The sequence below is a fragment of the Muscardinus avellanarius genome (assembly GCF_963383645.1).
Source record: "Muscardinus avellanarius genome assembly, chromosome: 11".
NCBI lineage: Eukaryota > Metazoa > Chordata > Mammalia > Rodentia > Gliridae > Muscardinus > Muscardinus avellanarius.
The window spans coordinates 86279797-86306272 of NC_137797.1; the positions used below are offsets into that span (position 1 = coordinate 86279797).

The following is a 26476-nucleotide window of genomic DNA, read 5'->3' on the forward strand; positions in this document are numbered from 1 at the left end:
TGCTTATTGAAGCTTATCAAAACTGAAACATTAACAGTACTACTTTCCCAGGAAGTAGTCTCCAGATACTTACCTCCACAATTCAACATTATTATTTTCTTGTCTTATGTAAGCTATAACTCTCAGAAAATCAGCTAATATATACACGTTTGTACTTTGAAGTTAACCAGACTCTTAAAATATTTAATATTGTTATTATTCACTATTTGCGTGATAGTTATTGTTTTTGAATAGTAATCCTAATATGTACTCTGTCTATATGGAGGGATGAGTTTTGTTTCTTAAGTAACAAAAGTTTAAACTGTTTCCCCTTGTGATTTCCTTCTCCTATGTAGATATTTGAGCTATTAAAATAAATTTACTGAAATGGATGAACTTTAGAATTTTTTTTGGGGGGGTGGAGAGGAATACCAGAGACTGAACTCAGAGGCACTCTACCTCCAAGCTATACCCCCAGCTGATTTTATTTCTTATTTGGAAACAGGGACTCATTAGGTTGCTGAGGGCCTCTCTTAAGTTGTGAAGGATGGCCTTGAACCTGTGATCTTCCTGTCTCAGCCTCTCAAGTACTGGGATTACAAGTGTGTGCCACATGCCCAGTTTAAGAGAATTCTAAGTAAAGGCATTTCTAACAGTACATGAGTCAAGCATGATGGCACATGTTTGTAATTTCAGCATTCAGGAGGCTGAGACAGGAGGATTGTGGTTCACGGATAGCCTCAGCTACTTAGTGAGGCCGTTTGCAACTCAGTGAGACCCTGTTTCAAAATGAAAAAAATAGGACTGGAGTCGGGTGTAGAGGCACACTCTTGTAATCCCAACATTTGGGAGGCTGAGACAGAATGATCATGGTTCGCAAACACCCTCAGTTACTTTAGTGAAGCCCTTTGCAACCCAGTGAGATGCTGTTTCAAGATAAAGAATAAAAAATAGGGCTGGGGTTATAGCTTAGAGGTAGAATGCCCCTAAATTCAGTCTCTAGTACTGAAAAAAAAAAATAGGGCTGAAGGTGTTAGCTCGATGGTAGAATGCGCCTGGGTTCCATCCCCAGTATCACAATAATATATAATATATATTATAAATTAACAAATAAAGCTATATTTACCTTCCTGGCTATTTTCTGGCTCTTATTGAGGCAGGGCAGAGGCCCTGGGTGTCGCAGACTAAACTCAGTCGGGTCGTAATTGTCCGCTCCCGGTCAAATCCTCAGAAAGATGGGGCAAAAGGCAGGTGAAGTTCTGCAGAAACTTATCTGCAGCGATTCTTTCCCCTCTATGAATTCCTTAAGTTTTTAGGTACAATGCTTTGGAAAGAACCTGAGGTGGACAAAGGCTTCTTGAGCCAATGACACTTTATTACAGAAACCCCGAAAAATTTATACCCTTCACCAGTAAAGTTAATAATAAGAGAAAAGGGAGTGAATGCAATCACTGTGAAATAATAATGAATGACATGTAAACAAAGGTAATAAAACTAGTCCTTCAGCTGGCTGTTGATCTTCGAGAGATTAACTCCTGATCCTCTCCAAGGTCTTGCAGATAAGCAGTTCCAGGAGGCGACCTCCCAGGAGAAACAGGCATGCCCAAGGCTTGGGGGCTTCTCGGAGAATCTTCTTTAACTTTCTTGGAGCTTTCCATCTTTTGGGCTCAGTTCATATAGCAAGTGTGGGGAGATGTGGTGATTCAGGTGGATGTGATAGGGTTTCTTCAGGTGTTGGCATCTTATCTTCTAAATCTGAAAGCTTAAGCAAACTCACAACACAGTTTGGCAGACAAAATACCACAAACAACACCACAAAGTTCTTGGATTTAATTGTCAGATGTATTTCCTTAACTGCTGAGCACTCTTCTTTAGACAACAAGCCTATTAAAAGCCTATCCATCTTTAATAATCCATTTCCCTGTCACAAACTCTCTGCAACCTGCTTCTAACTTTCTAATTCCTTTCTTTCCCAGTTGGGACTTTCTTATGATAAGCTCTTCTTCATGCAAAAATGCTTTTCTTACTCTTACGGTATTTCCTTTCCTTCATACATATATATTTAGAACGTCTGTCCTTTATTTTGTCATATCCATTCCTAACCATGCGGCCAGTCTCTCTGTCTCCAGGGATGCTCACACTGGGCGTAAAAGTCAACAATCTTTCTCCTTGGCTCTATTGTATTTGGGCAACTAAGTTGTTCATCAACTAAATTGCTTCGAAGTCACACACAAAGTTTTATCTTCTCTGTCTCTAGGCAGGATCTCAAGGGTAAACAGAGTTAGCTTACCGGAGTTAATGGCTTAACCTAAGTTAGTGATAGGAATGAGGGGGAGTTAATGGCTTAACCTAAATTAGTGATAGGAATGAGGGTCGGAGACCCTTTGTGATTGCTGCAGCTGGAATGCTTATCACAGCATCTGAGTTCTGGCCAGTTTTTCATTATTATTGAGCAAAGCCAAGGGCGTTTAGACAAATTATTAGAGAATTTATTTTCACGGACTCAATCTCTTTCATAGTCCTGGTCTCACATCACCGGAGCAATTCACGTAGAGAGTTAAAAGGAATCATTACCAAGAAAATAATAGTCATGAAGGGTATCTAAAAGTGGGGGGTACTTTGGCCAGAGACGACACCTTCTTCTCGGGGCTTGTTGCCGATTAACTATGTGGAGTGGGGTCTCAACACATAGATGCCGAGGCAGCAGGCAGTCTTGGCACCTGGGAAGTGGAAGAATTAAAGCATCCACCTGCATCCCCCTTTCTGTGAGGTTGTGAGAGGTGAACAGGGAGGTGAGACTGCTGGGCACAGGGAATCAGGCCCTGGCCAGCCCACAGGTAATCATTCCAATTAAGGATCAAAGCTGTGCAAAACTCATTGGTCCCCAAAACTCAATTCTGACCAATCCTAAAAGAAAAGATAGAAAACCTCAAGAAGGTTTAAAATCCCACTCCCCAAGGGCTTCAAGGTCACTCTCTTTCTAGGACCCCCCCTTGGGGGGGGCTGCTTTGTCCTCTATCTTTCCCTAACTTAAACTTTCCTATTCCTATACCCTTTGCTAAGTCCTTGGACTTTATTCTTTGATATCCACTGGATAAGGACCCTAATAAGAGGAGACACCCCTGTTTTATTACCTTCATGAAGTATTTAAGTGCCCATTTTCTAAAAGCAGAGGTAAATGAACTTTTCACAGAATTTACATATGTCCTTGTTTCACTAACCTGCTTAAATGTCATAATTTATGACATTAAACCTTAGCCATTTATCATATTATTATTACTGAAGGCCCTCCCTCAAACACTTATGTAATTGACTTGTTTTTTTGTTTTTTGTTTTTTGTTTTCAGTAACAGGGATGGAACCCAGGGGCATTCTACCTCGAAGCTACACCCCCAGCCCTATTTTTTAATAACTAAAGTTCATAGTTTAACTAGGGTTCTTTGTATTGTACATTTTATGAGTTTTTTGTGCTTTATTTTTTATTTTTTATTGGTGTATTGTATTCATACATCATAATGAGGTAAAAAACTTGTGTGGACATACATGTACACTTCACCCATTTAGTCACTACCCAATTCCCACCCCATCCTCCTTCCCTTGCTTGGCTTAGTGCTTGACTTTGATATGTTTAAGTACATTGTGTGCTTTAGAGAATTTTCTTCTTCCTCCATCCCATCCCTTCATTTAGGTTGTCTTGTTTGCTCCTCTATAGGATTTCCTTTTTCATCTAGAGTTCCTCCTATGACCTTAGCTTTCACATATTAGGGAAAGCATCTGATTTCTTATTTTTTTGTGACTGACTAATCTCGCTTAGCATAATGTCCTCCAGTTCCATCCATTTCCCTGAAAATGATGTAATTGTGTTTTTTTTTTTTAATGGCTGAGTAAAATTCCATTGTGTACATATCCCACAGTTTTGTAAGCCATTCATCTGGTGATAGACATCGTAGCTAGTTCCATAGTTTGGCTATGGTAAATTGTACAGCTATGAACATAGATACACATGCATTGGTTTGGTAGTTTGGTTTCCTTTCTTTTGTTTAGATACCCAGAAGTGGTATTGCTGGATCAAATGGTAGATTTGTTCCCATTCTTCTGAGTTTTGGACCTCTGCCCTCCTCTTCAAGGAGCTTCAAGGTCTCTGGTTTAATTTCCAAGTCTTTGATCCATCTTGAATTGACTCTGATATTGTGGGGTTGTGGGAGCTTATTGCTCCATTGTTGTTCCTCCTTCCCATGATTTCAGAAGTTTGTGCCTTCTCTGTGTTCTTCTCTAGGTCACCATGACTTCACTTATGAGGCTCTAGATCTCTGAAGTTTGTGGTAAAGTTAGCTGCCACTACTCCTTTACTGGGTTGTATTGCAAAGTCTCAGACCCAGGGAGTTAGTCAAGGCCGCGCAAGACCTCAGCGGCGCTGGGCTGGGCTTTCTCCTGTAGGGGCCACACTTTAATTTACGGTTGTTGTGAGCACTGATCTGGAGCTGTGGCGGACATGATGAACTCACCCCCGCTGCTGGCAATATGGCGCTGCCGCCACACCCTCGGCTGTGAGGCTGGTGTATTTCTTTTCTGGTTTTGAGCTCCGTTCTGAACCCCTGGAGGGCATGATGAGCTTGGCTCACTGAAAGTTCTTGAAGAACTTGACGTTCTTTGCACTGAAAGAACTGCTAAATTACACCTGAATGATCTGCAGCTGCTCACTTTAGCTCCTTTTTACTTTTTCCTCTCTGGAGCCTGGTGTGTGTGAGGCAAGATGGCGTCCGCCGCCACAATATGGGTTGGTTTATTTCCTGGTATCTGGCTGTTCCTCTAGTCTTCTTTTTCTCTGTCCCTTGTATTTATAGTTTTTATTTCTCTGCTAATAGTGTTTTCTAGCTATGTAAAGTGCTGATTTTGTGGCAATAGAGATTGAGTGTTAGCAGGACTCATAAACACTGTTTTTCTCAGTCACCATCTTCCCGGAAGTCCCTATTTTTTATTCTTTATTTTGAAACAGGGTCTCACTGAGTTGTAAAGGGCTTCACTAAGTACCTGAGGCTGGTCGCAAACCATGATCCTCCTGTCCCAGACTCCCAAATGCTGAGATTACACACATGCACCACCACGCACAGTATAATTGACTTTTATAGCTATTCTTCCCAGCCACATGTTATTCATCTATAAATTCACTTCCATAGCAAAATTATATTCAGAAATGTATAAAACTGAGTAAATATTTTTTACTTATTTACTTTTTAATAAATTTGTATTGGTGCATTGTAGTCATACATCTTAATGGGTTAAAAAACTTGTGGAGATATACATGCATACATCACCCAATCAACACTTACCCAATCCCTAACCCCTTCCCTCCCTCTCCCTCCTACCCATGCTTGGTTTCCTGATTGACTTTGATATGTTTAAGTACATCAATACATGTTATTCATCACATAAATAGAACTGAGAACAAAAACCACATAATCATATCAATAGATGCTGAAAAGGCGTTTGACAAAATCCAACACCCGTTCATGTAAAAAACACTGCAGAAAATTGGAATAGAATGAATGTATTTCAACATCATTAAGGCAATATACAATAAATCCAAAGCCAACACCATATTGAATGGGGAAAAACTGCAAGAATTTCCTCTAAAATCAGGAACAAGACAAGGATGCCCACTATCACCACTCTTTTTCAATATAGTCCTCGAGACTCTTGCCACAGCAATAAGACAAGAGAAGGATATCAAGGGAATTCAAATAGAGAGGAATTAAAACTAACCATTTTTGCTGATGACATGATCCTTTATCTAGAAGACCCAAAGTCAACCAAAAGACTACTGCAGCTGATTAATCAATTCAGCAAAGTTTCAGGATACAAAATCAATCTAAAGAAATTGGTTGCTTTTCTGTATGCCAACAATGAATCCACAATGAAAGAAAGAATATAATTCCATTTATAATAACCTCAAAAGCAATAAAATACCTAGAAATAAACCTAACCAAGATGTAAAAGACCTCTACAATGAAAACTATAAAACATTAAAGAAAGTAATTGAAGAAGACTTTGTAAGATGGAAATATCTCCCGTGCTCATGTATAGGCAGAATAAATATCATCAAAATGGCCATTCTGCTAAAAGTAATCAACAGATTCAATGCAATTCCTACAAAATACCAATGACATTCTTTATAGACCTAGAAAAATCCATCATGAATTTTATATGGAAAAATAAAAGACCCAGAATAGCCAAAGCAATTCTCAGCAATAACCATGCAGGAGGCATCACAATCCCTGACTTCAAATTATACTACAGAGCAATAGTAGTAAAAACAACATGTTATTGTTTGGTTTTGTTTGTTTGTTTGTTTTTTGGTGGTACTGGGGATGAAACCCAGGGTCTTCTACCTCTGGGCTATACTCCCAGACCTATTTTATATTTTTTATTTGGAAACAGGGTCTCTTAAGCCAGGAGAGGCTGGCTTCGAACCTGCACGATCCTGTCTCAGCCTCCCAAGCGCAGGGATTACAAGTGTTGCGCCACCACGCCTGGCTAAAACAGCATGTTATTGACACAACAACAGGCATACAGACCAATAAAACAGAATAGAAGATACAGAAACAAACCCACAAATTTATAGTCACTTGATCTTTGACAAAGGGGCCAAACTCATACGCTGGAGAAAAGATAGCCTTTTCAATAAATGGTGTTGGGAGAACTGGCTATCCATTTGTAGAAAGAAGGAACTAAATCCTTACCTCTCACCATGCACAAGAATCAACTCGAGATGGATCAAAGACTTAGAAATTAGACCAGAGACTGTGAAGTTATTAGAGGAGGCCATAGGCTCAACTTCAACATATAAGCACAGGCAGTAACTTTCTCACCAAGACCTCCAAAGTGCAGGAAATTAAAACAAGAATTAACAAGTGGGATGGCATCAAACTAAAATGTTTCTGTTCATTAAAACCATCAGGAACCCAAAGAGAAAGCCTACAGAATGGGATGAGCTCTTTACCAGCCACCACTCTGATAGAGAGCTAATATCCAGAATATACAAAGAGCTCAAAAGACTACACCAGCAAAACAAATACCCAATCAAGAAATGGGCAACTGAATTGAATAGACACTTCACAAAAGAAGAGGTACAAATGGCCAATAGATATATGAAAAATGTTCAACATCATTAGCTATCTGGGAGATGCAAATCAAAAATATGCTGAGATTCCATCTAACTCCAATCAGAGTGACAAGCATAAAGAAGTAAAAAAAAAACTACAAATACTGGCGAAGATATAGGAAAAGAGGAACTCTTTTACACTGTTGGTGGGAGTGCAAACTAGTTCAGCCACTATGAAGATCATTGTGAAACCAACCTAGGTCTCCATCAACAGATAAATGGATTGCAAAATTATGGGAAATACAATGGAATTCTACTCAGCAATAAAGAAGAACAAAATTATGTCATTCACAAGAAGATTGAAAGTCCTGGAAAACATTATGTTAAGTGAGATCAGTCAAACACAGAAAAAGAAGGGACATATGTTTTCTCCACTATGCCCAAACTAGGGAGTATTGGGGATACCAGAGGGACTCCAGATAATGGAGAGGTAACCTCAGCAAAGCTAGAATGGAAGGGTAAGAGAGGAAGAAGGCTTGATTAATGGAGGTTGATTAATGGAGAAGCTACATTCAAATATGTGTAAAAGTATGAATATAGCATGGTCAACCTGGACACTCATTGTTGGGAGGGGGGAAATGGGAAATGGGGGAGAGGGCACCAAGCACTGTCTGAATGTATGCCACTTTCAAAATGATCCACATAAAATAATAATGGTATGTTTATGTATATGTATTGTCATTACATCAATAGTACATATGTATATATGCGTAAGATGGGTAAGGCCTATTCTATAAATTTTTTCTGAAGACAAATTTAATAAAATTTAATATTGACTATGAAATCAAGTCAATAGCTTTTTTCCCAACTTGTAGAAATTAGTTTTAATATCTAAAATGAGAGATTCTATTTTTTTTTATGGTACTGGGGTTCCTGGGAACCCTTCTACCTCCGGGATACACTTCCAGACCTATTTTATATTTATTTGGAAACAGGGTTTCCTAAGCCAGAGAGGCCTTGAACCTGCGTGATCCTCCTGTCTCTGTCTCCCAAGCGCTGGGATTACAAGCATGCACTACCATGCCCAGCAGAGATTTTTTTTTTTTTATACTAGAGATTGAACCCAGGGACATTCTGCCTCTGAGCTACACCCCAGCCCTTTTTATTTTCTTTTTAATTTTGAAACAGAATCTCACTAAGTTGCTGAGGGTGACCAGGAAATGGCAATCCTTCTGTCTCAGCCTCCCAGGTTTGAGGCAATTTAGTGAGATCCTCAGCAATGTAGGAGACCCTGTTTCAAAATAATAAAAAGATAAGCCAGGCAGGGTTGTGCACGCTTGTAATCCCAGCATTTGGGAGGCTGAGACAGGAGGATGCAGTTCACAGACAGCCTCAGCTACTTATAGTGAGGCCCTTTGCAACAAAGTGAGGCCCTGTTTCAAAATAAAGAATAAAAATTAGGGCTGGAAGTGTAGCTCAGAAGTAGAATGTCCCTGGGTTCCATCCCCAGTATTAAAAAAAAAAAAATTAGAAAATGAAGCTAGGTTGCCAGGCATGGTGACACATGCTTGTAATCCCAGTACTTGGGAGCTGAGACAGGAGGTTCACAGGTTGGAGAACATCCTCAGCAAGTAGTGAGATTCTCATCAATCTAGGGAGACCCTATTTTTTAAAAATAGGGCTGGGAGTGTAGCTCAGAGGTAGAATGCCTCTTGGGCTCCATCCCCAGTGTTACTGTTGTAATGGCACTGTGGGCTTTTCTTCTATTCAACTAAAATTTGTTGAATAGGGAAATTAAAACTAATAGACAGGGACGCCAGGCGTGGTGGCCCATGCTTGTAATCCCAGCATTTGGGAGGCTGAGACAGGAGGATCATGGTTTGCGGACAGCCTCAGTTGCTTAGTGAGATAGAATTGCCAAGGTCCGGCCTTGGCCAGTCCAGGGATCTTGAAGGAGATGTAAGGTTGGCCAAATTAAAGAATGAGAGACACCATGCTTAGTAGTAAAGGGTAGGAATCTCTGCCTATCCCCTAGAATATACTTTATTTATACATGAATCTAACAAATTACAGCAAGCCACATCATATGTATTTTGTTTTTCATTTAGTTTTTCTTTTTTCTTTTTTTTTTGTGAACCCAGGAGTATTCAACCTCCGAGCTACACACCCTTGCCCTATTTTCTATTCTTTATTTTGAAACCAGGTCTCACTGAGTTGCAAAGGGCCTCACTAAGTAGCTGAGGCTATCCGCAAACTGCAATCCTCTGGTCTCAGCCTCCCAAATTCTGGGATTACAAGCGTGTGCCACCACACCCGGCTTCATTTAGTTTTTCAAAGCCACATTATACATACATTGTTTTTCATTTAATTTTTCATTAACCTGAATTCTACATAGCAGGCACACCTCAAAGCCCCCTATTTTTTTCTTTGTTTTTTTTTTTTATTTGTACTGGATTGACCTACAAAACTTACTACTACTCTACATCACACATAATAAACTTTTAACTTATCCTATCCTCTATCTTAACTACTAAGTGTTAGACTTACTGTCTCCACTTCTAAAATTAACTGATAATTTTATCTGCTATTTTGACCACTAGGTATTCTATTAACTTATTTTGACCCAACCACCAAACCCACACTGAACTTATTCTATTTCTCTAACATACAATGTGCTCACCTAATTTTTATAATACCTATTAAATTCTTTTATGCTTTAGTGAGCAGGCACCAAGGAGGTCCCTGCCTACCCAACCTCTCCATAAAAGTCTATTTTCATGCCAAAACCCATTTTCCCTGAACCCTTACTATCCTTTCTCCATCCATATTATTCCTATAAAGGTTGTTGGGGGGCTATGTGTTGATTAGCTTTGGTTCCCTGAAGTGGCAACCATGGATGCTCTTTAATCATATAAGCTGGCCTCATTAATTTTACAGGCATCACGTCAGGCTTTTCCTCAAAAGACTCAGCATCTATAGACAACTGTAATTGTTTCAGTTTCTACTAGTCAGATTCTTACTATTTGGGATTTTTGAATTTCTGAGCAATTCCCAGGTTTCTTAATACCTCTTTTCCTGTACAGTCTTCATATGCAAAGAACAGCATGTCCCACTGACACCACCCGGATCATTTGGCTTGATTAATAATCCAATTAGGACGCAGAATACAAGACAGGGTCAATGTGAGTATGGTTGCCTCGCAGGAGTCCTCTCGTGGGACCTTGTCAAACAGCTCGAGGGACCTGGGCCTCGCCGCTGGGTTTCATTCCCAGTACCAACACACACACACACACACACACACACACACACACACACACACACTAATCGCTTAATGCAGCTTCAACATCTTTATTATGATAGTAGGGAATACAAAGGGAAGAGAAGAAAAGCAGTGTGCCTGGGGTAGGCTGGAAAACCTGAAAGTGAAACTCTGCCCTCTCTCTATCCCTGGCTTTTAAATAGATTTTGTCTGGGTATGTTCTTATCAGTGTTACCAAGGCAATGGACCAGTAACTTAATTTTTGCCAGGTGGTGCCTCTTTGCCTCTGGACAGCGCCCTTACTAAGTGCAGAGGTCAGTGATCTTCCTAGCCTTTACCTCTATTGTATTGGGCAGTATTGGTTGTTCATCAACTATGGGTTCTTTGAAGTAGTACATGTGGTTTACCTTTCCTTTAACCAGGCTGGGTCACAAAGAAGAGGAGGTAAACAGAGGCACTGATTGCTTCTACGTATCTCTTCAGGTGTCTCTAGGGCTTCTAAGGCTAAAGGCCTTAATTTCCTTGACATTCTTACTATAGGTTAGTCATTGAGAACAAAGGGCAGAGAGAAAGAGAGGAGCTCTGCAGTGTACCAGTGCCGCCCCTCCCTGCCTGAGCGCCTGCACAGCACCTAGGCTCTGGCTGATTTTTACATTTTGAAAACTAATATCAGAGCAATTTCCCAATACCAGCATACCCAGTACCACAAGGGGAAAAAATGTAGCAAGGCATGGTAGCACATGCCTGTACCAGGACTTGGGAAGCTGAGACAGGAGGATCGCAGGTTCAAAGCCAGCCTCAGCAACTTAGTAAGACCGTTTCCAAATAATATTAAATAGGCTGGGGGGTATAGCTCAGAGATAGAATGTCCTTGGGCTCAATCCCCAGCACCACATGAAGAAGAAAGAAAGAAAGAAAGAAAGAAAGAAAGAAAGAAAGAAAGAAAGAAAGAAAGAAAGAAACCAAAGGGCAATCTACCTCCGAGCTACACCCCCAGCCCTATTTTTTATTCTTTATTTTGAAACAGGGTCTCACTGAGTTGAAAGGGCTTAGTAGCTGAGGCTGGCCATGAACCTGAATCCTCCTGTCTCAGCCTCCCAAATGCTGGGATTATAAGCGTGCACCACCACACCTCTCTCTGTTTTATTTTTTATTTGAAACACAGTCTTGCTAAATTGCTGAGAGCCTATGAAATTGCCAAGGCTGCCTTTGAACCTTCGATGTCCTGTCTCAGCCTCCCAAGTACTGGGATTACAGGTGTTCACCAACCACCACACCTTGCTTTTATGGATAATGTATGTGTGTGTGTCTGTGGGTGAACCCAAGTGAGAGAAAAATAAATGAGAAATACAACACATGTAAGTAGTTCAAAATTTTAAGACCCAGAGCTGGACATGGTGGTACATGCCTATAATCCGAGTACTTGGGAGGCTGAGACAAGAGGAGCTACACCCCCAGCTCTATTTTGTTTTATTTTAAAGCGGGGTCTCACTAAGTTGCTAAGGGTGGCCTGTGATTCTCCTATCTGAACCTCTCAAGTGCTGGAATTGCAGGGGTGCACCACCACACCCAGCTTGTGTGTGTGTGTGTGTGTGTGTGTGTGTGTGTGTGTGTAGTACTGGGGATGGAACCCATGGGCCCTCTACCTCCAGGCTATACCTCTACACCTCTAGACCTATTTTATTTTTCATTTAGAAACAGGCCTCGCTAAATTGCTGAAAGTCTCGCTGGGCTTGGTGGCACACGCTTGTAATTCCAGTACTTGGGAGGCTGAGACAGGATGGTGTGGGTTCGAAGCCAGCCTCAGCTACTTAGTGAGGCTCTCGGCAATTTAGTGAGACCCTGTTTCCAGATAAAATATATAATAGGTCTGGGAATGTAGCCCAGAAGTAGAAAGCCCCTAGGTTCCATTACTGGTCACACACACACACACACACACACACACACACACACACAGAAAGCGAGAGCGAGAGAGAGAGAGAGATGGTTGGGGTGTCACTCGGAGGTAGAATGCCCTGAGTTCCATCTCCAGCATCAAAAAACAAAAATAGGTCTGGGAGTATAGCCTGAAGGTAGAAAGCACCTGAGTTCCATCCCCAGTACCACAAAAAAACAGAACTGGGCATGGCACACTCGTAATCCCAGCACTTGGGAGGCTGAGAGGAAGATCCAGGTTCATGGCCAGTCTCAGCTACTTAGTGAGGCCCTTCGCAAGTCAGTGAGACCCGGTTTCAAAGAATAAAAAATAGGGCTGGGTGTGTAGCTTGGAGATAGAATGCCCCTGAGTTCCATCCCCAGTATTGCTAAATACATACATACATACATACATACATACATACATACATACATACATTGCTGTAAGTCTCACTAAATTGCTGCGGCTGGCTTCCAATCTGCCATCCTCCTATTTCAGTCGCCCAAGTACTGGAATTACAAGTGTGAGCCACCACTCCCTATCTTGTGGATAATTTTAATTTTTTTTTAATTTTTAAAATGTTTTTAAGAAGTTGGGGATGTTCTTTTTCTCCCCCTGCACCTGTTCCCCAACCTCCAACTTTTTTTTTTTTTTTTTTTTTGTGGTACTGGGGGTGGAACCCAGGGGCTTTCTACCTCCGGGCTATACTCCCAGACCTATTTTATATTTTATTTGGAAACAGGGTCTCACTAAGTTGCTGGCAGCCTCACTAAGTAGCTGAGGCTGGCTTCGAACCTGTATGATCCTCCTGTCTTAGCCTCCCAAGCGTAGAGATTACAAGCATGGGCTACCACACCCGGCCCATTGTGGATAATTTTTAATACGGTATTCTTCTATATTTTGTATTTTATTTAATTCAAAGATACATCACAAGTGTTCAACTATAGAAACAGATTCTGCTACAATATCTAATTCTTCTCCACATTTTTTGTAAAGGGTCTCGCAAGGTTGCTGAAGGTCTCCACTGGCCTCGATCCTCCTGTCTCAGCCTCCCAAGCGCTAGGATGACAGGCGTGCGCCACCACACGAGCCATCTTATCTACATTTGAAAACATGTTACCACCACTGGGTATTGCCTTCTATAATCATATTCCTATAGCAGTAAAACTAGACAAAAGATTGCAGAACCAGTTACATTATAAAGGCTAACAAAATCCTAAACCTTCATGTTTTGGAAACAAGATTTGCCATTTAATGGAAACTGCATCCTTTAAACTTGATTGTACATCTCTATGGAGAAAACTTGCAGGATTAAATCCAAACAGAATTCTATTCATTTTTCAAAGCACTTGGATGACTCAAGGCCGAAAATCCCACACTGCGCTTGTTGTCAGCCCGTTGTTGTCCCGCCTGGTAGGCTCCGGAAGCGAATATTCCACCACTTTGTGCAACTGATGCCGAATGCTGTGTCCACTGAACTGGGGCCGCCCAGGGTCGCCAATCAGTACTCGGGTCCCGTAGGTCCAAACGCAGCGCTTCAGCCACTGATGGAGAGAGTCTGCAAGGTCTTCATCATAAAACATATCTCCAAGTACAACAAGGTCCCACTTATCTTGTTCCAAATTCAAAATGTTTTTTGTTAAAATAGGGAAAGGATCCAGTCCGTTCAGTTCACAATTCAGTGTAATAGCCATTTCTGCAACTTTACAAGCATATGATGAATTAGTATATTAGTATATTTTCATTCCCTATTGATTAGCATGTGTGTGTGTGTGTGCGTGCGTGCGTGTGTATTTTGTACTGGGAATTGAACCCGGGAGCATTCTACCTCTGAGCTACACCACTGGTCTTATTTTATTTTTTTATTTTGAAACAAGTTCTTGCTAAGTTGTTGAGGGCCTCCTTAAAATTGCTGAGGCTGGCCTAGAACTTATGATCCTTCTGTCTCAGCTTCTCAAGTACTAGGATTATAAGTATGTGCCACAATGCTCAGCAATAATTTTTAATTCTAACAACATTTTTTCTTTCCTGTTGAAAGTTTTTAAGGTAGTCTAAAGTTTATGACGATATAAATATAGTTTATAAATAAAGTTTATGACAATATGTAGATAGATAGATAGATAGATAGATAGATAGATAGATATAGCCTGGCATGGTGACACACACTTGTAATCCCAGCATTTGGAAGGCTGAGACCAGAGGATCATGGTTCATGGACAGCCTCATACTTAGTGAGGCCCGTTGCAACTCAGTGAGACACTGTTTCAAAAATATAGAATAAAAAATAGGGCTGAGAGTGTAGCTCAGAGACAATGCCCCTGGGTTCTGTCCCCAGTACTAAAAAAAAAAAAAAATAGGGCTGGGAATATAGTTTGGAGGTAGAATGCCTCTGGATTCCATCCCCAGTACTGCAAATGTGTGTATGTATATATATATATATAAAACAATTTCCAAATATATGACTAGATATTCTGAAAGCAAAAAAAATACCTAGAAATGTTGAGATTAAGCTTGGTATAATGGTGTGTATTTGTAATCCTAGTACTTGGGAGTCTGAGACAGGAGGATCACAGGTTCGCAGCCAGACTCAGCTACTTAGAGGCCCTCCATAACTTAGTGAGACCCTGTTTCAAAATAAAGAATAAAAAATAGGGCTGGGGGTGTAGTTTGGAAGTAGAATGCCCCTGGGTTCCACAAAAAAGAAAATAATAAATAGAATAAAATAAGGGTCCTAAAGGGCTATATCCTCAATGAAAAGGTAGCCCAGAAGAAAATCAGATAAAGATTCACCTGTCTTCACTTGAGTGCTAATGAAATAAAAGTTTGCCACCAGAGACACAGACCTAGCTTTTCACTTGGGCTTTGGGCCAAATAAACACTACTACTTAGATATTCAGGAAATTCCCAGCCCAGAAGCTAGCCTAAGTGTTCCCGGGTTGGTACCCTGGGGATGTCTGGCAGGTGCGAATATAAATCCCCCTGGGAAGACTCACTATCAATTCAGGTGGCAGAGAACCCCCATAGGGAACAGTGACTCAGCATGAGCTCACAATATCCGACTGCAAGATACATGGGCAATAAATAGGTCCTCATGTGAAACCTCTGTACATGCTTCCATCCTGGAAGAAAAATGAGCTTGGGTATTTTTAAGTATAAAATCCTTACCAGGGTCTATGTCATTGGCCAAGATCCTTGATGCCCCACTCATCTTAGCAGCAATGGCTGTAGCCCCACATCCACTCCCAAGGTCTAGGACACACTTTCCTCTGACAACATCAGGGTTATCCAAAAGATACCTTCATCAGAAAGAAAGAGGGAATATCTCAGACACAGGAACAAGGTCAGTGACAGGCACAAAACAGTCTTTGGATTGACTGGTCAAGGAAACAGAACTCAGGAGAAGAACTTGGTCCAACCATTCCAGTCTGTCCTGGCTAGAGTGAGACAAGCAGTCGACCCTCAGAGTGCGGCAGGAGCCCCAGAACAGGATCAGAGCATCTGGTCTTTCTACTCAGCAGGTGGAAACCATGCGAACCATGCTCTTTAAATCAAATTTGGTTGGTTGTTTATTTTTGCATAACTGGGGATTGAACCAACAGGCATTCTGCCTCTGAACAACACCTCCAACCCTATTTTTTTTTTTTTTTTTTTTTTTTTACTCTTTATTTTGAAACAGGGGGCCTCACTAGAGAACCTGAGATCCTCCTGTCTCAGATTCCCAAGTACTGGTGTTACAAAGTGTACACCACTACACATGGCTTTTTTTTTTTTTTTTTTTTTTTTGAGGTACTGAGGATGGAACCCAGGGGCATTCTACCTCTGAATTACACCCCAGCTCTATTTTTTATTTTAACACAGGGTCTGAGTTGCAAAGGGCCTCACTAAGTAGCTGAGGCTGGTCACAAACCCGGATCCTCCTTTCTCAGCCTCTCAATGCTGGGATTACAAGCATGCACCACCACATTCAGCTTATTTATTAATTTTGAAACAGGGTCTCACTAGGTTACTGAGAGCCTCACTAAATTGCTGGTGTTGGCCTTGAATCTGTGATCCTCCTGTCTCAGCAGCACAAGTACTGGAATTACAGGCATATGCCACCACATGCCTGCAATACAAGTACTTGTAATCCTCACCTGGAGGTAGAAGACCCCTGGGTTCTATCTTCAGTACCACAAAAAAAAAAGTAGCCAGGCATGGTGGTGAATGCTTGTAATCCCAGTACTCGAGAGGCTGAGACAGGAGGATTGCAGGTTTGCAGCCAGCCTCAGCAATTTAGTAAGGTCCTTTGCAACTTAGTGAGACTCTATTTCAAAGTAGAAAAAAAAAAAAATAGGGCTAGGGGTATAGCTTGGCGCTAGATTGTCCTGGGTTCAATCCCCAGTACCACAAAATATAAACAAACAAATAAGATAAAATTGGACATTTACTATGATCCAGAAACTACCAAGCATCAGGAATTAAGACTGACAAAATACTAGCCAGGTATTATAACACAATTCTGTAATCCTAGTGCTTGGGAGGCTGAGACAGGAGGACAGAGGCCCAAGACCAGCTTTCAGCAATTTAGTAAGACCCTCAGAAACTTATTGAAACACTATTTCGAAATTTAAAAAGGAGAGATGGGGCTGGAGTATATCTTGTAGGTAATGTCCCAGAGTTCACTGGGTTTGGTGGCACACACCTGTAATCCCAGTACTTGGGAGGCTGATGTCAGCTTTGAGGACAGCCTCAGAAAGTTGTGAGATTCTTACCAATCTAGGGAGAACCTGTTTCAAAATATACAATAAAGCCAGGCGTGGTGGCGCACGCTTGTAATCCCCACGCTTGGGAGGCTGAGACAGGAGGATCACACAAGTTCAAAGCCAGCCTCAGCTACTTAGTGAGGTTCTCATCAACTTAGTGAGACCTTGTTTCCAAATAAAGTATAAAATAGGTCTGGGAGTATAGCCCTGAGGTAGAAAGCCCCTGGGTTCCACCCCCAGTACCACCAAAAAAATTAAAAAAAAAAATACACACACACACACACACACAATAAAGCCTGGTGTCGTGGCAAAGCACGTGTAATCCCAGGAGTTGGGAAGCTGAGACAAGAGGATCACAGGTTCAAGACCAACCTCAGCAATTTAGAGACCCTGTTTAAAAAAAAAAAAAAAAAAAAGAAGCCAGGCACGGTGGCATACACTTGTAATCTTAGTGAGGAGACAGAAAGGAAATAGGCAGATAGGGAAGAAGAAAAAACTTAATTCAGTAGAAAAAACTTAATTTCCTGAGGGGCGAGGGGCCAAGGTTCAGAGATAAGAAGGACCAAAGCTTCACAAAGCCATCATTTACTAATCAACGAACCCAGGAGCCAGTGTGACACTCCTGAAAGGAGTCTCTTCAAAGGACTTGCAAATACCCTATGCAAATTCTGAGAGCTGCTTCCCAGAATTCCCAGGATCCCAAACTCACCACAACCAAACAGAGGATCCGCAGACATCTGGCAAAACCCCTAGCGCAGCCACCAAATTGGGTTTTTCCCTCTTGGCGACCCCCTCCCCTTTGGGGAGCTTTTCTCTCTCTCTCGCAGGTTGTGTTAGCCTTGAGAGAAGGCAGAGTGCAAGGAAGGCATTTGGCCCCGGCTGCTCTCCAATAATGACCTAAAGGCCTCTATCAAGGCCGACCGGGGCCCCTAGGGGTGACCTGCAGGCAGATCGCGTGGACCCTGGGAGAAAGTAGTTTGCAATTGACGGTACTTGGCTTCCAAGTATTGTCCTGAAGACAACTGCTGGACCCCAGAGTTTCCGACAGCCCCTTTAAGGTGTTCAGCCACCTTTTCCCATTCCCCGCTGCTTCCAATAAACCATTTATTCCCCTTCCCGCAGTCTGCGGGTGTCATTCTTCGCTCACCGTAGACAAGAACCCAGTAAGGAAACACCAAGTTTCTTCTCAAGAAACTCCGTTTCATCTTTGATGAAACTCCAGGTTTCTTCTCAAGAAACCCCCCCCACTTCATCCTGGGGGCTCAGAAGAACCCCCCCCCCCCCCGTTTCACTAGTACTTGGGAGGCTGAAACAGGAGGACCACGGTTTCATGGCCAGTATCAGCTACTCAGTGAGGCCCTCTGCAACTTAGTGAGGCCCTGTTTCAAAATAAAGAATAAAAAATAAGGCTGGAGTTGTAGCTCAGAGGCAGAACACCCTGGGTTCAATCCCTAGTACCTCACACACAGACACACAAAAAAGGATCTCAGAGTTCCATCCATAGAAACCTTTTTTTGACGGTGCAGGGACTTGAACTCAGGGCCTCACTTGCACCAGGCAAGCACCCCACCACTATGCTCCAGCCTCAGCCCGAAGTCCAGTTCCCACACCCAAACAAAACCGAACCAGAATCTGAGGCTGCCTCACAGATTTCTGTTCTGGCAGGCAGTACCTCGACAGGGCCTGGCCTCCCGGCCAGTAGATGGCCCAGTACGGGTCACTGTGGGGCCACAGGTCGGCTCTCTCCCACCAGAACTTGCACCTGGGAGTCAAAAGCCGCAGCTGGATCTCGGGGGTGAGGCTGCCGCGACTGGTGACTTCAGTGTGCTCCTCCAGGAAAGCTCTCATGGCAGGGCCCAGGGAGCTTCCCGCTCCTCTCCAGGGCCAGTGGCCCCAAAGAAACAGGGCAGGACCACTGCCTCTCACAGCCTCCCCAGGCCGGCCCCAGCGGAGCCTTAGCGCTTTCCAACCCGGGCGCCACACCATGACTGCTTTTCCAAAACACAGGCTCCGGAGCATCAGTGTGGCTGCCCCAAGAGCAGCTCCTCAGAGGAAAGAACAGAGGTCTCTTCTCCCAACTCGACTGCAGCTGGAATCCTGGGAACTCTAAAAACAAAAACAATACTGAAAATTCCGGAGCCGGTGGTGGCGGAGCATGACTGTCATCCCAGTTCTTGGGAGGCTGAGACAGGAGGTTCACAGATTCAAGGACAGCCTCAGCAAGGAGTGAGACTCATCAACCTAGTGAGACCCTGTTTCAAAATAAGAAATAAAATCAGGCTCAGGGTGTAGCTCAGAGGTAGAATGCCCTGGGTTCAATTCCCAGTACCACAAAGGGGTAAAAATAAAAAGGGGTGGGGTACAGCTCAAAGGTAGAATGTCTCTGGGTTCAATCCCTAGTACCAAAAGAAAAAAAAAAAAAAAGCTTTAGTGAAAATGTGGTATCTGATCATTCACAAGTGAAAGACAATGGCAAAGGAGAGGGCTGGTGCGTTGACTTAGAAAACTCCAGTCTTCCCTGGAAAGACACATGCACAAGCATTTCAGCTTGAGAGAGTCTTCAGGAAAGTGCATGTTACATAAAGCAAGGTACATCTTTAAAGTTCTTTCATACGTAAAATAAATCACTTTCCTTTAAGCTGCCGTGCTGGCAACTATGAACAAAATGAAAGTCTTAAACAAAGCTCCCTGTCTTCAGGAAGCTTATATTCTACCTGTTTCTCCTGATGAAGTCTATCGCAGATCTGTGGGGTTAACAAATTATAATGGGGGCAGAGGCACACAACTGTATTGTTTTTGTTTGGTTTTTTTTGTACTGGGGATTAACCCAGAGGCATTCTACCTCCAAGATATGTTCTCATCCCTTTTTAACTGTATTGTTTTGTTTTTTGGTGTGTGTGTGTGTGTGTGTGTGTGTGTGTGCGTGCATACCCACACATTAGTGATTAAACCCGCCAGCTTCTACCTGAGATACACCCCTAGCCCTATTCTTTCTTTCTTCCTTCCTTTCTTTCTTTTTTGGTAGTGCTGGGGATTAAGTGCATGGGCATTATTTTTTTATTATTTTGAAATAGGGCCTAAGTAGCTAAGGCTGGCCATGAACCATGATCCTCCCCTCTCAGCCTCTCAAATACTGGAATTACAAGTGTACATCACCACGCCCGATTTATTTATTTTATTTATTTATCTATTTTTGCGGTACCAGGGATGGAACCCAGAGTCATTCTACCTCAGAGCTACACCTCCAGTCCTATTTATTCTACTTTTTATTCTTTGTTTTGAAACAGGCTCTATTTTTAAGCAGGTTCTCACTCAATTGCAGAGGGCCTCATAAATTGCTGAGGCTGGCCAGAAACCGATGCTGTCTCAGGCTCCCAAGGACTGGGATACAAGCATGGACAACCACATCCGATTTTAAGGCTTCGTTTTGAATAGGGTCTCCATGTTGCTGAGGCTGGCCCGTACCTGTGAGCTTCCAGTCTGACTCCCAAGTACTGGGATTACAGGTGTGCGTCACCATGCCCAACTCACAAATTATGCTGACATTTGCAAATAAAAAATTAAAAGGGAAAGGGGCATACAAGCTTTGAGGTAGAATGCCCCTAGGTTTAATCCCCAGTACTCCAAATAATAAAAAACAAAGCAGGGCATATATGAAACTTTTTTTTTTTTAATTTGGACACCTTGTGGTCCACGGCTCCCCTCCCGCACGGCACCAGCGAGGAGAAGTCTAAGGGAGTCCTCCCTCCGGCCCGGCTACCGCCGCCCCCTCCCTCCTCCCCGCGGTCCTCCCGGCAGCGCACCTTCCGGCCTCCCGCCCGCCCTCCTCCCGCCGCCCTCCTCCCCGCGATCCTCCCGGCCGCGCACCTTCCGGCCTCCCGCCCGCTCTCCCTCCTCCCGCCGCCCTCCTCCCCGCGGTCCTCCCGGCCGCGCACCTTCCGGCCTCCCGCCCGCTCTCCCTCCTCCCGCCACCCTCCTCCCCGCGGTCCTCCCGGCCGCGCACCTTCCTTCCTCCCGCGCCCTCCTCCCCACCGCGCTTCCGTTTCGCCTCTTAAAGGGCCAGCAGCGCCGGAGCCAGAGGGCGCCCTCCCGTCCCGAAGGAGATCGTGCACTGACTGCCTGGTGCTATGTTTGTCAAGTTCCAATAACTAAAAAATTCATTCTGAAACAACGATGCGGCACGTGCTATATGCCGGCCACACTTCAGGCGCCCGGCAGAGTGGTGACTAAAGCAAACGAGAAAGCTTGAAGCCCTTTATGATGCTTACTTTCAACTGTAATAAAAACATAATGTGCCCTCCCTTTTGTGATCATTTTCACTAACGCACAATTACATGTGTCTGCAGCCTGTGTCGCCCAGGTTCTGGATCTGTGTGCCTACTAACTGGATTCCGCTATTCCCGCGAGGAACCTTAGCTCAGCGCTCCAAAATTAACTATCTCCCCTGGTGAGAGAGGGGCAGAGCAGATGTCCAGAACTAAGCAAGAGGAATCCGTGTTTCTGTACCTTCGTTTGTAGTTTGAGAAACGCGCTGGTGGTAGCGATTCGAGATCAGAATGCATGGCCTGGGTTCCCGCTTCTGAGTTCAATGGCTTTTCTGGTTTCTGTGTTAACTGGAATCTCTAGGAACCACTACAGGGAAACGGAATATGGTTACTCTAAAAAACAGCCCCGAAGAATCCTGATCATGTATTTGCCTTCTAGATGAACGGCCCATTTATTCCGTGCTGATAAGCTACACTCCTGGCATTCCAAAGTATTCTGTCTTACAGTTTCTCTATAATGGCTAAGACGTTTCTATGACCTGCGTTAATAAACTTATGAATTGGTGTGTGTGTGTGTGTGTGTGTGTGTGTGTGTGTGTGTGTGTGTGTGTTGCTAGGGACTAAACTGAAGGGCATTCTACCTTAAAGCTACAAAGCTACACGCCCAGGTCAATTTTATTTTTTATTTTGAAACAAGTTCTTGCTAAGCTGTAAAAAGCCTTGCTAAGTTGCTGAGGCTGACTTCGAACCTGAGATCCTCCTGTCTCAGCCTCCCAAGTACTGGAATTACAAGCCTGTGCCAGCTAAAAAAAATAATGTTTTAAAGAAAGGCTGGGAGTATGGTGCAGAGATAGACTTCATGCCTAACATCAAAGGCCCTGGGCTCAGTCACTGGCACCAAAAAAAGAAATAAATAAAGACAGAGGGGCAGAATAGGGAGTCTCAAAAATATATATACATATATAAATATATGTAAAATATATATTTTAAATATATATAATATATAAAATATATTTTTAAAAATATATATTTAAATATATAAATTAAAAATATAAAATATATATAAAATATATAAAAATATAATATATAAAAATATATTTATAAATATATATCATATATCATATATATCATATATATATGATATTCCAAATAGTTCAGGACATTGAAACTTCTAACCATTACAATCTTTCAAACTTACACATGCTACACACTGGTACTCAGAAGATGATAAGAGTTGAATCCTTGCATAGAGGCTCCTGCCAGCCACCACCACTGGCTAAAACTTTATCCTTATCTATTTTGATGTGAAAAGGACTGAAGAGCAGGGGCTACAGCTCAGCAGCAGAGCCCTCATCTTTTATGCTCCAGGCCCTGTGTTTGATCGCCAGCACTGCAAAATGATTAAACTTTTTAAGTTGTTTCAAACATAAAAAGGGCTAAAATATAGGGCTGAGGGTGTAGCTCGGAGGTAGAATGCCCCTGGGTTCCATCCCCAGTACCGCAATAAATAATAATGATAATAATATACGAACCATAGAAACAGGACGCAATTGAGACACAGACAATTCTCAAATGAATACATCCTAAGTCTTAGTCTAATGATCATTCATCAATCGTGAAAGAAAAAAAGGAAAATTAAAAAAGACACTCTATGCAGGGCGTGGTGGCACACACTTGTAATTCCAGCATTTGGGAGACTGAGAATGGAGGATCGAGGTTCAAGGACAGCCTCAGCAACTTAGTGAGGCCCTCTGCAACTTAGTGAAGCCCTGTTTCAAACTAAAGAATAAAAAATAGGGCTGAGGGTGTAGCTTGGAGGTCGAATGCCCCTGGGTTCTATCCCCAGACCCGCAAAAAAAAGATATTCTAACCACTAGAAATACTATATATATGTATTGGATGTGGTGGCACACTCCTATAATCCTAGTACGCAGGAGCCTGAGACAGGAGAAGGGTCACAGGTTCAAGGCCAACCTCGGCAACATAGAAAGACTCAGCAACCTAGTCAGACCCTGTTTCAAAACAAACAAACAAAAATAATAATAATAAGACAGGCATGGTGGCACACACTTGTAATCCCAGTAATTAGGAGGCTGAGAAGGGAGGATTGCAGGTTCACGGCCAGCCTCAGCTACTTCTCAGCTACTTAGTGAGGCCCTCCGTGACTTAGTGAGACCCTATTTCAAAATAAAAAATAGGGCTGGAGATGTAGCTCAGAGTAGAATGCCCCTAGGTTCAATCCCCAGTACGAGAAGAAGAGAAGAAGAAGAAGAAGAAGAAGAAGAAGAAGAAGAAGAAGAAGAAGAAGAAGAAGAAGGACTGTATTTGAAGATTGTTTAAAATTAAATTAAGAATTTTATTATTCAGTATATTTCTCTAAGAATGGTAACTTTCATAAAATATTCACATATAGTATATGAACTCAATTTTTCACTTTTCATTTTCAGAAATGCTGTACATTTTTGTTGTTGCTGTTGTTGTTTTGTGGCACTGGGGATGGAACCCAGGGGCATTCTACCTCTGAGCTAAACACCCCCAACCCTATTTTTTATTCTTTATTTTGAAACAGGGTCTCACTGAGTTGCAAAAGAAGCTGGAGCTGTCCTCAAACCCCGATCCTCCTGTCTCAGCCTCCCAAGGCCTGCGCTACCACGCCCGGCTACGCTTGCTCGTACACACTGTATGGGATGGCCCAAAGGAAGAAGGAAGCATGCTGGGTCAGGTGACTCCCTGTGTCCACCACCAGGGGGCACCATCAGTGCCCAGCTAGCTGGCTATGGGGCCTGTAAATGATGGAGAGGTTTTTCATTGATGTATGTATGAGAAGGAAAGAGAAATCTGCTATTTAATGTGTTCATTCAGTTGAAATGATTACAAATTAGTATCTGCAATCTAGAGACTGTTAGCGATACAGAATGCAATTAGCTTTTTGCTAATTGCATCCCTAACATACCTTGTATAAATGCTTTTAAACATAGTCTTAGGTTAATTGACCCTCAGTTTACTCTTCCAGAAGCCTGCAGAAGTATATCATGGCCCCAGGCGCGCCCGCGCGCGCGCACATACACACGCACGCACACACGCACGTGCGCTCATATATGTGTGTATGTTGAACCCAGGGTCATTCTAAGGTTCCAGCTACACCCCCAGCCCTATTTTATTTTTCATTTGGAAACAGGATCTCATTAAATTGCTGAGTGACTTGCTAAATTGCTAAGACTGGCCGGGCGTGGTGGAGAAAGGAGGATTGCGCAGGTTCGAAGCCAGCAGCGCTGGCTTAAGAGACCCTGTTTCCAAATAAAAATATAAAAAATAGGTCTGAGAGTGTAGCCTGGAAGTAGAAGGGTTTCCAGGAACCCCAGTACCACACACACACACACACACACACACACACACACACACACACAATTAAAATTTAAAAAATTGCTAAGACTGACCTGGAACCAGTGATCCTCCTGTCTCGGCCTCCCAAGAACCAGGATTACAGGCATGCACCACCATGCACCACCATGCACCACCATGCACAGCTCAGTCTGCTTTTTTTTTTTTTTTTTTTTGGTGGTTCTGGGGGTGGAACCCTTTCTGGGCTATACTCCCAGGCCTATTTTTTATATTTTATTTGGAAACAGGGTCTCGCTAAGTTGCTGAGAGCCTCACTAAGTAGCTGAGGCTGGCTTCAAACCTATGCAATCCTCCTGTCTTAGCCTCCCAAGTGCGGGGATTACAAGCGTGAGCCACACGCCTGGCTCAGTCTGAGCTCCGCCTTTCCTACAGAGGGCTGGGCAGGCGGGGACCTCCTTGGTACCTGCTCACTAAGGCACAAAAGAGTTCTCTTGGTAAACAACTTAATAGGTATTATAGGAAATTAGATGTAGGCTAGTATAAATTTGGTGGTTGGGTCAAAATAAGTTAATAGAATATCTAGTGGTTAAAATAATAGATAAAATTAGAAGCTAATTTTAGAAGTAAAAACAGTAAGTTTAGCATTTAATAGTTATGGATAAGTTTAAAGTTTATTATGTGTGATGGAGAAACCGGCTAGGCAGAGCCTTTCCTTTTTTGTATTTTCTGACCAAAGATTATAAGAATTTAGGAAAATAAATTGTATATTTAGTATTTTAAAATATAAAATATAAAAGTAAAGTATTTTGTGCCCCTTAAAGATCTCTTTAAATCTTTGTGTTCCTTTTAATGGAAAAGCCCCTCGTTTCTGTACTTTCAGTTTAGCTTTAGGTTAAAATGTGCTTTGCAGAGCTCCATTGTTAGTTAGGTTAATTATTAGAATAAAATTGATCCTTGTGGCTAGGTAACCAGAATGATTTGTATGATATTAATTTGGATAATTTCGGGTGGTTTTTTCAATCATGGTATTGGGATATGAGCTCATTGAGGCAGGTTGAATTGTTCCAAACAAAGTGCAAAATGTACCTAGATATATTGAAAACATGTATTGCTAAAAGTTGTTTGTATCGGATGTATTAAGGACATGTTTTGCCAAAAGTTGTTAATACCAAATATTTCCATGTAAAAGCATATAAAAAACAAAAAAACAGAAAAAAACAGGTGGCTTCGAGGTGTGCCTGCTATGTGGAATTCAGGTTAATGAAAACCTAAAGAAAAAACAATGCACGTGTAAGGTGGTTTTGAAAAACTAAATGAAAAACAAAATACGTATGCTGTGGCTTGCTGTAATCTGTCAGATTCATGTATAAATAAAGTATATTCTAGGGCACAGGCAGAGATGCCTTCCCCCTGCTACTAAGCACGGCGTCTCTCATTCTTCAATTTCGCCAGCCCCACATCTCCTTCAAGACCCCTGGACTTGCCGAGGCTGGACCCCGGCAGCGGCTATTTCAGCAGATGGTGGCAGAACCTATTAAATGTGGGCTTTAATGTTTGATCACTTAGTACCTAGCTGCCGCGTGTGGGTACCTTTCCTGTAGCATCGCTATACACTACAGTATGAGTGTTTCTTATTTTATCATCACCGCACCATACCTCTAACATATTTGACCTGGCAATCTTCCCCAGGTTGGTACTATTTCTACTCCAGTGACAAGTACGGCTGAAGCCCAGCATGGTGGCACATGTACTGTAATGCCAGTTCTTGGGAGGCTGAGACCAGAGGATCACGTGTTTGAGGACAGCCTCAGAAACTTAGCAAGACCCTGTTTCAAAATAAAAAATAAAACGGAAACTGGGCACAGTAGTGCAT

General features: G+C 42.5%; 1 protein-coding gene across 1 annotated transcript; it reads right to left on the reverse strand.

Moving 5' to 3' along the window:
- Positions 1–13612: 13612 nt before the first annotated feature.
- ETFBKMT (electron transfer flavoprotein subunit beta lysine methyltransferase) lies at positions 13613–15462 on the reverse strand (the record flags this gene model as incomplete). Its single annotated transcript, XM_080706512.1, has 2 exons — positions 13613–13956; positions 15420–15462. The coding sequence occupies 2 exons, from the start codon at positions 15460–15462 to the stop codon at positions 13613–13615; spliced, it is 387 nt and encodes a 128-aa protein (XP_080562638.1).
- Positions 15463–26476: the final 11014 nt, after the last annotated feature.